The sequence below is a fragment of the Lepus europaeus genome, chromosome 14, assembly GCF_033115175.1.
Source record: "Lepus europaeus isolate LE1 chromosome 14, mLepTim1.pri, whole genome shotgun sequence".
In the NCBI taxonomy this organism is placed as follows: domain Eukaryota; kingdom Metazoa; phylum Chordata; class Mammalia; order Lagomorpha; family Leporidae; genus Lepus; species Lepus europaeus.
The window spans coordinates 89,651,893-89,664,951 of NC_084840.1; the positions used below are offsets into that span (position 1 = coordinate 89,651,893).

The 13,059-nt window shown below is 44.2% G+C and overlaps 1 protein-coding gene across 1 annotated transcript in view; it reads left to right on the forward strand.

Moving 5' to 3' along the window:
• ODAD2 (outer dynein arm docking complex subunit 2) overlaps positions 1–13,059 on the forward strand; it is a 69,113-nt gene that overhangs the window by 27,343 nt on the left and 28,711 nt on the right. Inside the window, 1 exon segment of the mRNA XM_062210820.1 lies at positions 7,538–7,652. Within this exon segment, the coding sequence (XP_062066804.1) occupies positions 7,538–7,652 (115 nt within the window).

Sequence of the window (13,059 nt, forward strand, 5' to 3'; positions counted from 1 at the left end):
CTCAGCCCGGAGACTGTTAGCGTGTGTTCCCAGATGCTGTCACAGGCACAGCTTTTCTCCAAATCTGGTCTCCCACGGCATCTTCAGAAAAATGCAGAGGGAAATAGGACAGAGTTGAGGATTTGGTTTTTCCCCAGAATTCTTTCCTAATCAATTTTTCACGGGGGTGATCACTTTTTTAAATAGAAAACTTTTATTTAATAAATATAAATTTCCAAAGTACAACTTTTGGATTATAGCGGCTTTCCCCCCCCCCCATAATCTCCCTCCCACCTGCAACCATCCCATCTCCCACTCCCTCTCCCATCTCATTCTTTATCAAGATGCATTTTCAATTATCTTTATATACAGAAGATCAGCTAGTCTATACTAAGTAAAGATTTCAACAGTTTGCACCCACACAGAAACACAAAGTATAAAGTACTGTTTGAGTTCTAGTTATAGCATTAATTCAATTGTACAACACAATAAGGACAGAGATCCTACATGGGGAGTAAGTGCACAGTGACCCCTGTTGTTGACTTAACAATTGACACTCTTATTTATGATGTCAGTAATCACCTGAGGCTCTTGTCATGGGCTGCCAAGGCTATGGAAGCCTCTTGAGTTCGCCGACTCCGATCTTATTTAGCCAAGGCCATAATCAAAGTGGAAGTTCTCTCCTCCCCTCAGAGGAAGGTACCTCCTTATTTGATGGCAGGGGTGATCACTTTAATTCTGACTTACATCTCTGTTTTCCTTCTTCCTGGCTGAGTTGCTGACTTAGTTTTAAAAAATTTGTAGATTTCAGTTGCTTCTTTTCATGTTGCGGTTTAAGAACATTATGTTCTTTTAAGCTAACCATATTTAGCTTGAGCCATCGTCCTACCATAGTATTTATCAGTATGATTTTAGCAAATACTGGGAAATCTTTAGAAAACTTGCAGCAGTATGGTTTCAGCAAGAAGCCCTACAACCTTAACCATGCCCACGATATTGGCACCAGCTGTTCACAGCTCTTGACATGTGTGGTCTCAGTAGGCAGACTAGCCAGCCAGACTTCAAAGAGTCTTGGCAAATGTTAATATAACAAAAGAGATCAAGAAACCTAACAAGGAATTGCATGTTTGGGGGTCACCTGCTATTTAACGGCCAGCGTATGAACACATATTCATCTTCATGGAGTTGTTCTGCTGCCAGCCAGGCAGACTTTACACAATACAGTCAGTTTGACAAATATTAATGCAGTTTTGTTTTATGTAAGATTCTATCGCCACAAAAATGGACAGAGCTAACATACTATTGGAAATGAGTCCAGGGCAAGATGCTAATCAGATTGGAGAGTTATAGAAAATGGGGCCAACCCACAGAAAATGGGTAGGGGGGTAAACTGGTGCCACCTGTGTGCTTATGGCTGACTGTTCAAGAAGCAGTAGTATTGGTGCCACCTGTGTGTTCATGCTGACTGTATAAGAAGCAGTAGAACTGGTGCCACCTGTGTGCTCATGCTGACTGTATAAGAAGCTGTAGTATTGGTGCCACCTGTGTGCTCATGCTGACTGTATAAGAAGCTGTAGTATTGGTGCCACCTGTGTGCTCATGCTGACTGTATAAGAAGCTGTAGTACTGGTGCCACCTGTGTGCTCATGCTGACTGTATAAGAAGCTGTAGTATTGGTGCCACCTGTGTGCTCATGCTGACTGTATAAGAAGCTGTAGTATTGGTGCCACCTGTGTGCTCATGCTGACTGTATAAGAAGCTGTAGTATTGGTGCCACCTGTGTGCTCATGCTGACTGTATAAGAAGCTGTAGTATTGGTGCCACCTGTGTGCTCATGCTGACTGTATAAGAAGCAGTAGAATTGGTGCCACCTGTGTGCTCATGCTGACTGTATAAGAAGCTGTAGTATTGGTGCCACCTGTGTGCTCATGCTGACTGTATAAGAAGCTGTAGTACTGGTGCCACCTGTGTGCTCATGCTGACTGTATAAGAAGCAGTAGTACTGGTGCCACCTGTGTGCTCATGCTGACTGTATAAGAAGCAGTAGTACTGGTGCCACCTGTGTGCTCATGCTGACTGTATAAGAAGCTGTAGTACTGGTGCCACCTGTGTGCTCATGCTGACTGTATAAGAAGCTGTAGTACTGGTGCCACCTGTGTGCTCATGCTGACTGTACAAGAAGCTGTAGTATTGGTGCCACCTGTGTGCTCATGCTGACTGTATAAGAAGCAGTAGTATTGGTGCCACCTGTGTGCTCATGCTGACTGTATAAGAAGCAGTAGTATTGGTGCCACCTGTGTGCTCATGCTGACTGTATAAGAAGCAGTAGAACTGGTGCCACCTGTGTGCTCATGGCTGACTGTATAAGAAGCCATAGCATTGTGATGAATTTCTGTGAAGTTACACTTTCCACTTGGAGATGACGCCCAGTGAAACTTTACTGCTTGGATTTAGAATCTGAACATGTATCTTTAAATTTTTTTTTAAATTTGTTTTCATTTTATGTGAATGTCAGAGAGACAGAGACAGAGGCAAACAGAGAGGAGGGCTCCTCCCTCCTCTGGTTCACTCCCCACAAGCCCACAACAGCCAGGGCTGGGCCAAGCTGAAGCCAGGAGCCCAGACCTCCATTTGGGTCTTCCACATGAGTGGCAGGGATCCGGATGCTTGAGTTGTCAGCCACTGTATCCCAGGTTGCGCATTAGCAGGAAGCTGGAATAATGAGCAGATCCGAGACTCCTACCCAGGCTCTCTGGGGTGGGATGCAAGTGTCCTAAGTGGTGTCTTACCCGCTGTGCCAATCACCTCCCCCAGATGATGGGTTCTTACCGCAGGAGGTGGAGCTGGCACTGGCGGAGGCTCATGGTCGGGAGCAGAGTTCATGTGGTCTTAGCGTAGATTCATGTCTCGTCTCTGTGTTCACATGGAAGCCAGCACACATCCACTGCAGCCTGCGTTATCCTAGATGACACCGATCTCCTTCACTCCCTCGTGGACCTGTGCAAAGTGGTGAAAAATGTGAGTGGGCCTGTGCATATGCTCCCAGTGGAGGTGAAAAGCACACTCGGTCTGCATGCTTCAGCTCTCAGAGTGTAAGCCAGTGTCTTCTGGGCAGGCCAGGGAGGATCCAGTTTCTTGCCTTCTTTTTGCTTTGGGTTGCTGCCGCTGCTGTGTCAACTGGCCCCTCGGCGTGGTGTTGAAGTACCTAGTGGCATTCCTAAACACAGGAAGCCGTGCTGGGCCTTGCAGAAAAAGTGTGTGTGCTATGCAGGCAGTGTTCGGGCATGAGTGTTATACAATGCTGGTCGCCACAAGTTCAGTGTCACTGGATCAACGGCGTGCTTGTTAAATACGGTAGCTTGAGACAGAAACCCGTGAGCCAAGGTTAGGTTATTGGTCAGCTGATGGAAATGCTCTGACCAGTCACAGGAATAAAACTGCACACAAGGGCACTTTAAAATGTCTGTGGAAAATGGAATTAAAAGAAATTTATTGGGGCCAGTGCTGTGGTGCAGTGGGTTAATGCCCTGGTCTGAAGTGCCAGCATCCCATATGGGCACCTGTTCTAGTCCTGGCTGCTCTTCTTCTTATCCAGCTCTCTGCTATGGTCTGAGAAAGCAGTAGAGGATGGCCCAAGTCCTTGGGCCCCTGCACCCACGTGGGAGACCTGGATGAAGCTCCTGGCTCCTGGCTTCGGATTGGCACAGCTCCGGCTGTTGTGGCCATCTGGGGAGTGAACCAGCAGATGGAAGACCTTTCTCTCTGTCTCTACCTCTCTCTGTAACTCTTTCAAATAAATAAATCTTTTAAAAAAAGTTAAATTTATTGGTTCAAAAACATTTTAAAGCCAATATATAGCTTTTTCATAATAGGCATTTTCTATGATCTTAAAAATTGTTTAAAGATTTTTTTTTTTTGACAGGCAGAGTGGACAGTGAGAGAGAGAGAGACAGAGAGAAAGGTCTTCCTTTTGCCGTTGGTTCACCCTCCAATGGCTGCCGCGGTAGCGCGCTGCGGCCGGCGCACTGCGCTGTTCCGATGGCAGGAGCCAGGTGCTTATCCTGGTCTCCCATGGGGTGCAGAGCCCAAGCACTTGGGCCATCCTCCACTGCACTCCCTGGCCACAGCAGAGAGCTGGCCTGGAAGAGGGGCAACCAGGACAGGATCGGTGCCCCGACCGGGACTAGAACCCGGTGTGCCGGCGCCGCAAGGCGGAGGATTAGCCTGTTGAGCCACAGCGCCGGCAAAATTGTTTAAAGATTTTAAAAATTTATTTGAAAGGCAGAGTTACAGAGAGAGAAAGAGACAGAGAGAGAGAGAGAGATGTTCCATCTCTTACTGGTTCATGCCCCTAATGGCTACAATGGCTGGGGCTGGACCAGGCCAAATCCAGATTTCCCACGTGGGTGGAAGGGACCCAAAGTACTTGAGTGTCTCCCACTGCTTTCCTGAGTGCATTAGCAGGGAGCTGGTTCAGAAGTAGAGCATCCTGGACTTGAACTGGTGTTTGAACTGGTGCAGGTGGCAGCTTACCCCACTGTGTCAACATTAACCTTTTGAGAAACTTCATATGCATAGACTTTCCCTAGGAACACCGGGGCAATGTTTTCTCCTCCAGGGTTTGCAGTGACTTCATAGAGTGTAATGAGAATTGACTATTGGTCATTTCTGTATGCCTGGGAGTTAATGCTTGGCACATAATCAACGTGTTCTATGAGAAAATTGCTTGAATATGGGGATTGGGGAAGAATGACCCAGCTCCCTTAACGTCTTAAATACTGGGCTTGGGGAACTGAGGTTTTAATATCATGCAAGCAATGGGAGGCTATGGGATACCACTTCCCCATCTCTGGAAGTAGTGATGGTTGGGCTGTGAATTTTTCTTTTTTCTTTCTTTCTTTCTTTCTTTCTTTATTTATTTTTATTTGACAGATAGAGTTAGACAATGAGAGAGACAGAGAGAAAGGTCTTCCTTCCATTGATTCACTCCCCTAATGGCCGCTACAGCTGGAGCTATGCCGATCCAAAGCCAGGAGCCAGGTGCTTCTTCCTGGTCTCCCATGCAGGTGCAGGGCCCAAGCACTTGGGCCATCCCTCACTGCCTTCCCAGGCCACAGCAGAGAGCTGGACTGGAAGAGAAGCAGCTGGGACTAGAACCTGGCACCCATATGGGGTGCCGGCGCTGTAGGCGGAGGATTAACCAAGTGAGACACGGCGCCAGCCCTGGGCTGTGAATTTTTCAACAAGTGTTATTTGCGGGTGCTACACAGTGCCATGGACAAAATCAGTGTTCCTGGGCCCTTGCTCTCAAGGAGCTGTTGCAGAAGCTATAAAGTGTCCTTGGGAAGATTAATTTCACAGAGATTTGAAGGATGCATTGAAACTGAGAGACACTGGAGATGGAGACAGAAAAAAACAAAAAAATTCTGCACCGCTGTTGCAATCCTGACAGGAGACAGTGGAGCATAGGATCCGGGTGCCGGCCCCGAGGACCCGGGAAGCAGGGGCCATTGCCTGAGTTGTGGTGAAGTAGGAAGAAGTCCATGATTTCATGCAGGGGGTGAGGGAGGTGGCAGCGATAAAGCGGAACTCCGAAGCTTGGCACCCATGACCTGTTAGCTTCTGTGTTGGCCAAGGTCTTTGAATAACGTTTCCCTTGTGCCAACTGCACTGAGCCTGCTTTTAAGTCGTCAGTAATGGGGCCATACTCCTCCTCCCTTTTAACTAAGCAGCTGATGGACTGTCTAGGGTTGGGGACAATACATCAAGTTTTGTATAGCTAATAGAGAACATTATGGTTCGTGGTGCAATTTTGCCCATGGTGGCCCTGGATTGAGCTGTCCTTCTCTCTTCTTGACCTGGAAATACGTGTCATCCAAACAACTCTGCTGGAATGGCAAGCTGTGACTGGCAGTGTAGAGTTAAGTATTATTGTTAAATCCACTGCTGCAAATGGGAGAGAGCTGGACACGTGCTCATTGTGCAGTTTTGTGTGAAAAAATACAGAGAAGCAAGGATTCATTGAAGCATTCATTGTCTTTTTTTTCTAATGTATGGATTTATTTATTTGAAAGGCAGAGTTACAGAGAGAGAGGGAGAGACAGATCTTCCACCTGCTGGTTCACTCCCCACATGGCCGCAGGGCTGGGACTGTGCCAGGCTGAAGCTAGGAACCAGGAACTTCTTAGGGGTCTCCCACTTGGATGCAGGGGCCCAAGTACTTGGGCCATCTTCTGCTGCTTTCCCAGGCATATTAGCAAGAAGCTGGATAGGAAGTGTGGCAGCTGGGACTTGAACCAGCGACCCTGTGGGATGCTGGTGTTGCAGGCGGTGGCTTTACCTGCTATGGCACAACACTGGCCCTGAGAAATAAAGCTTTTTTCCTTGCAGCGTGATACTAACAGAATGCTTGACATGTAAAGAATTATTTGGTTAAACTTTGATTTCAAATATTTTCTCAATGCACTTTTTCTTACTGAAGCCATTTTTCTAAAGAGACCGTTTACGTCTTATTCCAGGCCATTTGCATCACCAATTATATAAAGCCTTATATAAGGCCATACAGAGCTGAGCTGATGCCTTACTTGGAAACTTTGAAATAATGCTTTTTTTTTTGTTCCTGGTAAACTCATCTCAGATAATCAGGAAATGTAGACATTTCTCTGTCAATCTTCAAGGAAAAAATAATAAATTGAATGGCATTTCAAGCTAGTCATATTTCTTCCACCAGGGGCTAAATATTGCATGCGTTTAAATTCACGTTGAGATGAACAATCAAAGGAGTTTTGATGCTCTTTATCTGTTTTCATCTGTGTTGAGTTTAATGTATCTTTGTGAACAAAGCTGTGTTTGTGAAGGATATTAAGTTTGGCTTGGCCTTCTTGGCTGTGCGTTCTCGGTGGACCTTATGGTAAGGTTATGCCCCAGGGCTGATTGATGTATAAACAGAAGACAGATGGCACAGGGATGATGCTGATGATAATTTATTTTTCAGCTAGCCATGGAGATATTTTGATTACAGTGTGTTTAAGCAATTATAACAGTCTGCAGTGTGAGGCTTGCTGGGAAGAGAGCACATGGAAAACAAGTTAGGTGTTATTCGTGCCCAACAAAGGGTGCACTGTGGTGTAATGGTTTTCATTCCCAATGCGAGATTAGGACCGGAGGAGTCTAAAATATGTCATACAGTAAGGTAAGTCAATTAAACACAGACCAAATAAAAAAGGTAACTGCACAGTTTTGAGGGACAAATATTTGTTTTGGAAAGTATTTAGATGTGATTATAGGAAAGAAACCAGTATTTTTACATTTAGGTTACAGCCTGTGTACAGCCAATTAAAAAATGATGTGGTTTGATTTTTAAGTTTAATGATCATGCAGTTTGCTCTCTGTGTCGTGAATTTAAAACTGACAATTCAACAGCATCTTATAAGAAAAAAAACAAGCGAAATGTCCAAAAGAGACATGATTAGAAATAAAATTGTGTTGTGAAGAGGTGGGCTGTCTACGTTTTCATTTGCACTCACTGATTGCGCCTCTGCTTTTGGTTCCATGATAGAATAATCGATCGCTTGGATGGAGTCTGCTTGTTGTGGTCCCTGCTAAAAGATCCTCACCCAGACGTGAAGGCCAGTGCAGCCTGGATCCTGTGTCCCTGTGTCGAAAATGCCAAGGTAGGAACAGACTGCAAATCAGTCCGCCCCGAACCTCTGATGCTGTGTTGAGTAATGCCACCGAAGTCACTCATGGCTTTTGACTTACTGGCGGTCAGGTGTATCTGGTGGCAAAGAGTGATGGGCCATGTTCATGCTCAAATAGTTTTTGAACAGTGCCTTTTCCTAACGTGTCTTAAAACACCCAGTGAAGCTGGTCTCAGGGGGTGGCTGGTCTCAGGGGGTGGTGCTTATCGAGTTCCACCAGGTTGGTGCAATTGAAACACCTATCCCAGGTGAATCAGGGTGGAGAACAGTTGTGTGTTCTTATCTCTTGGGGGGACAAGAAAATTGTATGTGCATGCTTTTTACAGGGAGTGACTGTGTGTGGGAAGCTCCTTCTGTGTTAGCTGTAGGTAAAGGCCACTGACTTCTGCGTTACCTTGAAAGGCTGACAGGATTGCACTGAGTCTCGTTTTCAATGCATCAGTAAATACTGGACTCTAATGTCTCCGTCCCTTCTTTTAGCCCTCCATTTGTTAAATTCTAGTGTTTTCCTTAGAGATTTCAGACTCTTTCTTTAGACAGTGTACACTTGACATTTCACTGTAGGTTTGGAGGTTGCCCTTGGAGGTGCTTGTGACTGAAGTTGTTTCTCCCTCATGAATGTTTCTGTCTACAGGATTGTATTTCTGTATGAATTTAGCATGATGTGGATACTATCCTCGGTCGCGTTTTGTAAAAGGTGAATTGTGAAGTGTGGTAGGTGTAGAGGAGACATAGTGCAGACTTGTTAATTGAACCATCTCTTGTTATAGCAAAAAATATAAGGAGCTGAAGTGTTGACCTACCGGAAAATGGACAGTAGGATGATAATCTATACATATGCATGCAAGGTAGCAGTGAAAAATGAGTGCATTTCAGCAATGTATTCATCACTGTAGATGAGCATATTGAGCAAAATAAAAACAATTTGGGGAAATAGATATACAATATAATTCCTACTGAAGTTCAAAGGAATTTTTTATGTTTTATTTTTAAAAACATTTAATTAATTTATTTATATGAAAGGAACAGTGACAGAGAGAGAGATAGGGAGAGAGAAAGATATTGTCCATCCACTGGCTCACTCCCCAAATGACCGCAAAAGCCAGCACTGGACCAGGCTGAAACCAGGAGCCAGGAACTGCATCCTTGTCTCCCACATGGATGTCAGGGCCCAAGGACTTGGGCCATCCTGCTCTACCTTCTCAGGTGTATTAGGAGGGAGCTGGATTGGAAGAAGAGCAGCTAGGACTTGAACTGGTGCTCTGATAGAGGATGCTGGCATCACAAGTGATGACTTACCCTGCTATGCCATAACACCGGCCCCAAAGGAGTTTTTTTTTAAAAGGCAAAATTTAAATGATATTGTTTGGAGGCAATAAAGAAGCTTCTTGTGAAAGAATAATTCTTGTTGGTGACTTGCATGAAGCAGCCCAGTCCTTCCTTTGTAAATGTGAACAACCAAGATCACCAGATATTTAAGGAGGACTGATGGGATCAGAGGGACATGCTAAGGTCAGTAATAACTGGAACTGACCTCAAAGGAAATAGAAACAATGTGAGGAACAGAATCGAACAATAAATATTAAAAATATCCCCCGAGACCCGAGGGCAAATCCTATGTCCAGATAGGCTGTTACAAAAGAAAAGTGTTCACTGGTTATGCAAGGGTTTTTTTTTGAAATTAAAAATTATTTGGCAAAATAATAAATTTAGTGGAAGGGGCAGACACCAGGCTCCACATGGGTAAGTAATTAATGTGGAAGAAAAGGCTGGAAAACAAGAATGTAAAAAGAAAATAGGGCATGAAAACACAGAAAAAGGGAAAGGGCGATTGAGGGGGAAAAAAATCATGATTTTCTCTTAAAGGCACACTTGCCATAAGCTGAATTGCTAGAGAAAGAGGCTTGTCTTCAGATTTAAAAGAGCCCCTTGGGCCAAGCAGGAAAATAAACAGATAAAACATCGGTAGCAATGTACGGATTTTACCTTGGTGTTTCCAGAAATTAACGAAAAGAGAAAAGTCACAAGACAGCTTGAATCACACCAGCATTACACTCAACATCATCTGTAATAAATTCTAGAAGAAAAATGGAACACAATCTTTACCCTCTTGTCTGGGGGAAAACTTTTTTTTTTTTATTCTGGAATTTTATATTCTGCAATAGTAGCATTCAGATGTGAGTCTAGAGTGAAGACATTTTGCTTTTAGAAATGCCAGCACTTAAGAAGTTTATACCCCTTAAATCTTTTCTGGAAAAAAATGTACTTTAGAATATTTTCCAGCAAAACAAAAGATTCTAAGAAAGAAATAACATGGACTGTAAGACACAGTAACGGGCAAATACATCATTGGAATTTTCAAAGATGATTTTGTGTTAATAATAGGATTAAATTTTAAAGAATTCCTCTACAGGTAGTGGCATCAAATGAAATAAAAACAGTATTATTGCAGTAACAGTTTGATTCTAAAGTAACATTTGATTTACAAACATGTTAGGCAGGTGGGAGTTAATGTTATAGAAAGCAACTAATTCTCACTGGTCATTGAATATGTAAATTTCAGCACAAAATTTACCCATTACCATTGGTGAGATACCATTTTGTATAGAGTGCATTTCCACCTAGTGCTGCTATGTGTGAATTGTATCCTTATCTTCCTATGAACTTCATAGGAAGTGCCTGTGTGTGCATTGTGTGTTTGAGAGGCTTTGCACTGCTTCCATATTCATTCCTACCATGCGGGCTTCCTGTGTTCGGTCTTGGGCTGAGCCCCTTTGCTGTAGCCTCAACGTGATCCATCGTTCCTCACTTTTTGTCCCCGGCTGCAAAACCTGGACTAGATCCAAGGCTCCACGAAGAGCTCTTTTTTTTTTGTTCCCTTTCTCTTGAACTTCGCTTGCTGTCTGCACATGTCCCCTCTCCCCCCAACTTAGGGTCTTCTCAAAAGGAAAGACCCCTCGGCCCTTTCTTGTCTTGGGGGAAAGACAAGAAGAAGAGATCTCAGCCTGTTCACGTCTCTCTCCAGGAACCACACCCTCCTTCAGCTCGCATTTGTCTTTAGGTGACCTGAGCAGAGTGGCGCATTAGAGAATGGACGAGTTGGGCGACTAGCGAGGTTATTGCCATAGCTGATTTGATGATAGAATGTGACCCAACACAGCGGTAGTGTGGTAGTGCGAGAGGAGAGAAGGGTCCAGGTAAGAGATAAATGAGAAGTGGAGTCAGAAATCGGTGGTTGGCTGCGGTGCTGGCAGTGTAGAGGAAGCCAGGGAAGATTCTCGGATTTTTTTTTAACTCTGATGACTGGGGATCTGATGTCACCTGTTCCAAACATGCGAAAGACGTGCTTTTGGGCAAATGGTGGGGAATTTGTTTTCCTCTAAGCAATGATGTCTGGCCATTTGGATTTGTGAGTCTAGATGTCAGGAGAAAATTCTGGACTAGAGCCATCAGCACTTGGGTGGTAGCAGACGTCTTGAGGACAGATGAATGACAGGAGCCAAGTGACAGCGTGAAGCCAGAAAGGAGGATAGGAGTGAGGAACCAGGAGGGGGAGTTTGCAAGGAAGGCCAGGAAGCAGGGCCATCAAGAAGGTGCAGGTGCGTGAGGGAGCCCCACAGCATCATTGGTCTGTAAGAGGACGATTCCCTTTGAACTTGAGAGAGGGTACATCAGAAGTGGGAAGTCAGTGGTCACTGGTCCTAGCCATTTCCATGGAGAGTTGTGCATGTAATCCAGCTGTCACTGGGGTGAGACGTGATTTGGGAAGAGGAAGCAGAGAAAAAGATCAATAGTTCTTTCCAGTAGTTCAGCTGTTAAGAGAAGGAGAGACTATGAAATCCAGAAGATGCTCAGGTTTACGGAGTGAATAACATGGAGGAGGCCTGAATGTGTGTGTGCATCTGTATGTCTGTTTATACAGAGAGCAAAGAGAGAGAGAGAGAGAGTTGGCTCTCTCTGGAACACCATGCAAAAGGACAGGTCTAGAGTGGGTAATCCCCAAGTCCAGTGAGATTAAAGCCAAGAAACTTCTGGGAAGAAACACTGAAAGGGTCAGCTCTTCTTTAATCCAAGGGTGGACACATGTCCATCACCTGTCTGTCTATCCTCTGTCCATCTGTCTGTCTGTGTAATGTACCTGTCATCTATTACCTCTTAGATTACAAATTCAGAATAGTTTTCTAAGGGATCTGAATGACTAAGGTGAATTTTAAAAACTGAAGTCAGGGTTTTCCTAACAGCAGATGACAAATATAACTGATTATTTCAACAATGAGGACTGATTTTTCTAATTAATATGGAAGTGGTTTCCACAAATCAAATGAACTAAATGTGCTGAGTCAAGACTTGGATGATGTGTATAATATCACAAAATATATCTTGTGCACCTAAATTGATGCTGAATGTTTTTAGGTATCATTTCAAAATGGGTGAGGCGTACATGTAGCTTTTCAGATACGTGCTGGGGTATGTGAGCAGACATTGTGAAAACACCTGGTCTGGTACACCCAGTCTGGCCCTTGAAATGGAAAAGAGGAAAATGTTTAAAATGTAACCTTTCCTCAAGAACACAGCTTGATTTGCAAAGCTCTTGTCTTAATGTGAGACCTTGTTTTCCAGGGTGAGACGCTGAGTGCTATATGGATCTTCCCCTTTCTGTAGCCCTCTACAACAAAACTCATTGTCTCAAGGCAGAAGAGCATCCCCGGGGAAGCGTATGAAAGTGCTCTGGGGGAAAGAAAGAACATTTATGTGCTCAGGTAGCTGGATCCCTGCTACACACACCCCCAACACCTGGATTGAGTTCCCACATCCTCGCTCCAGCTGTTGAGGGCATTTGTGGGGAGTGAGCCAGCAGATTGGAACTCTTTTCTCTCTCTGTCTCTCAAATAAGTAAATTAATAAATGGAGAGCAACTCATTATTCACACAGATCCTAATCAAGTCGTGGTCTTCTAAGATGGCTCTATCTGATGAAAATTTCCGTGAGGATGAAAACATACCCAGCAGGTGCAACATCCGCTGCCATGGTGCCTGAGGAGAACTTGCAAGGTGATCGACACGACTGAGGAACTGAATCTTTAATCACATCACATTTTTGATTAGTTTAGATTTAAATAGCTGCATATGGCCAGTGGCTACTATTTTGGTTCCCAGATATAGGACAGCTGTAATAAAGAGTTTTGTTTGAGTGGTGATTGCTACAAGGAGTGCTAAAGCTCAAGGATTAAATAAATTTGTTTATGGTTGCATGTTAATTATGTAACTTTTAGAAACTAAAAAAGAGGAAAACATTATATTTTTAGCAATCAGAGACAACTACTACCAAGAGTTAACAGGCTTTTTTTCCCCCATAGCCAAGAATTGTGAATACATAATTG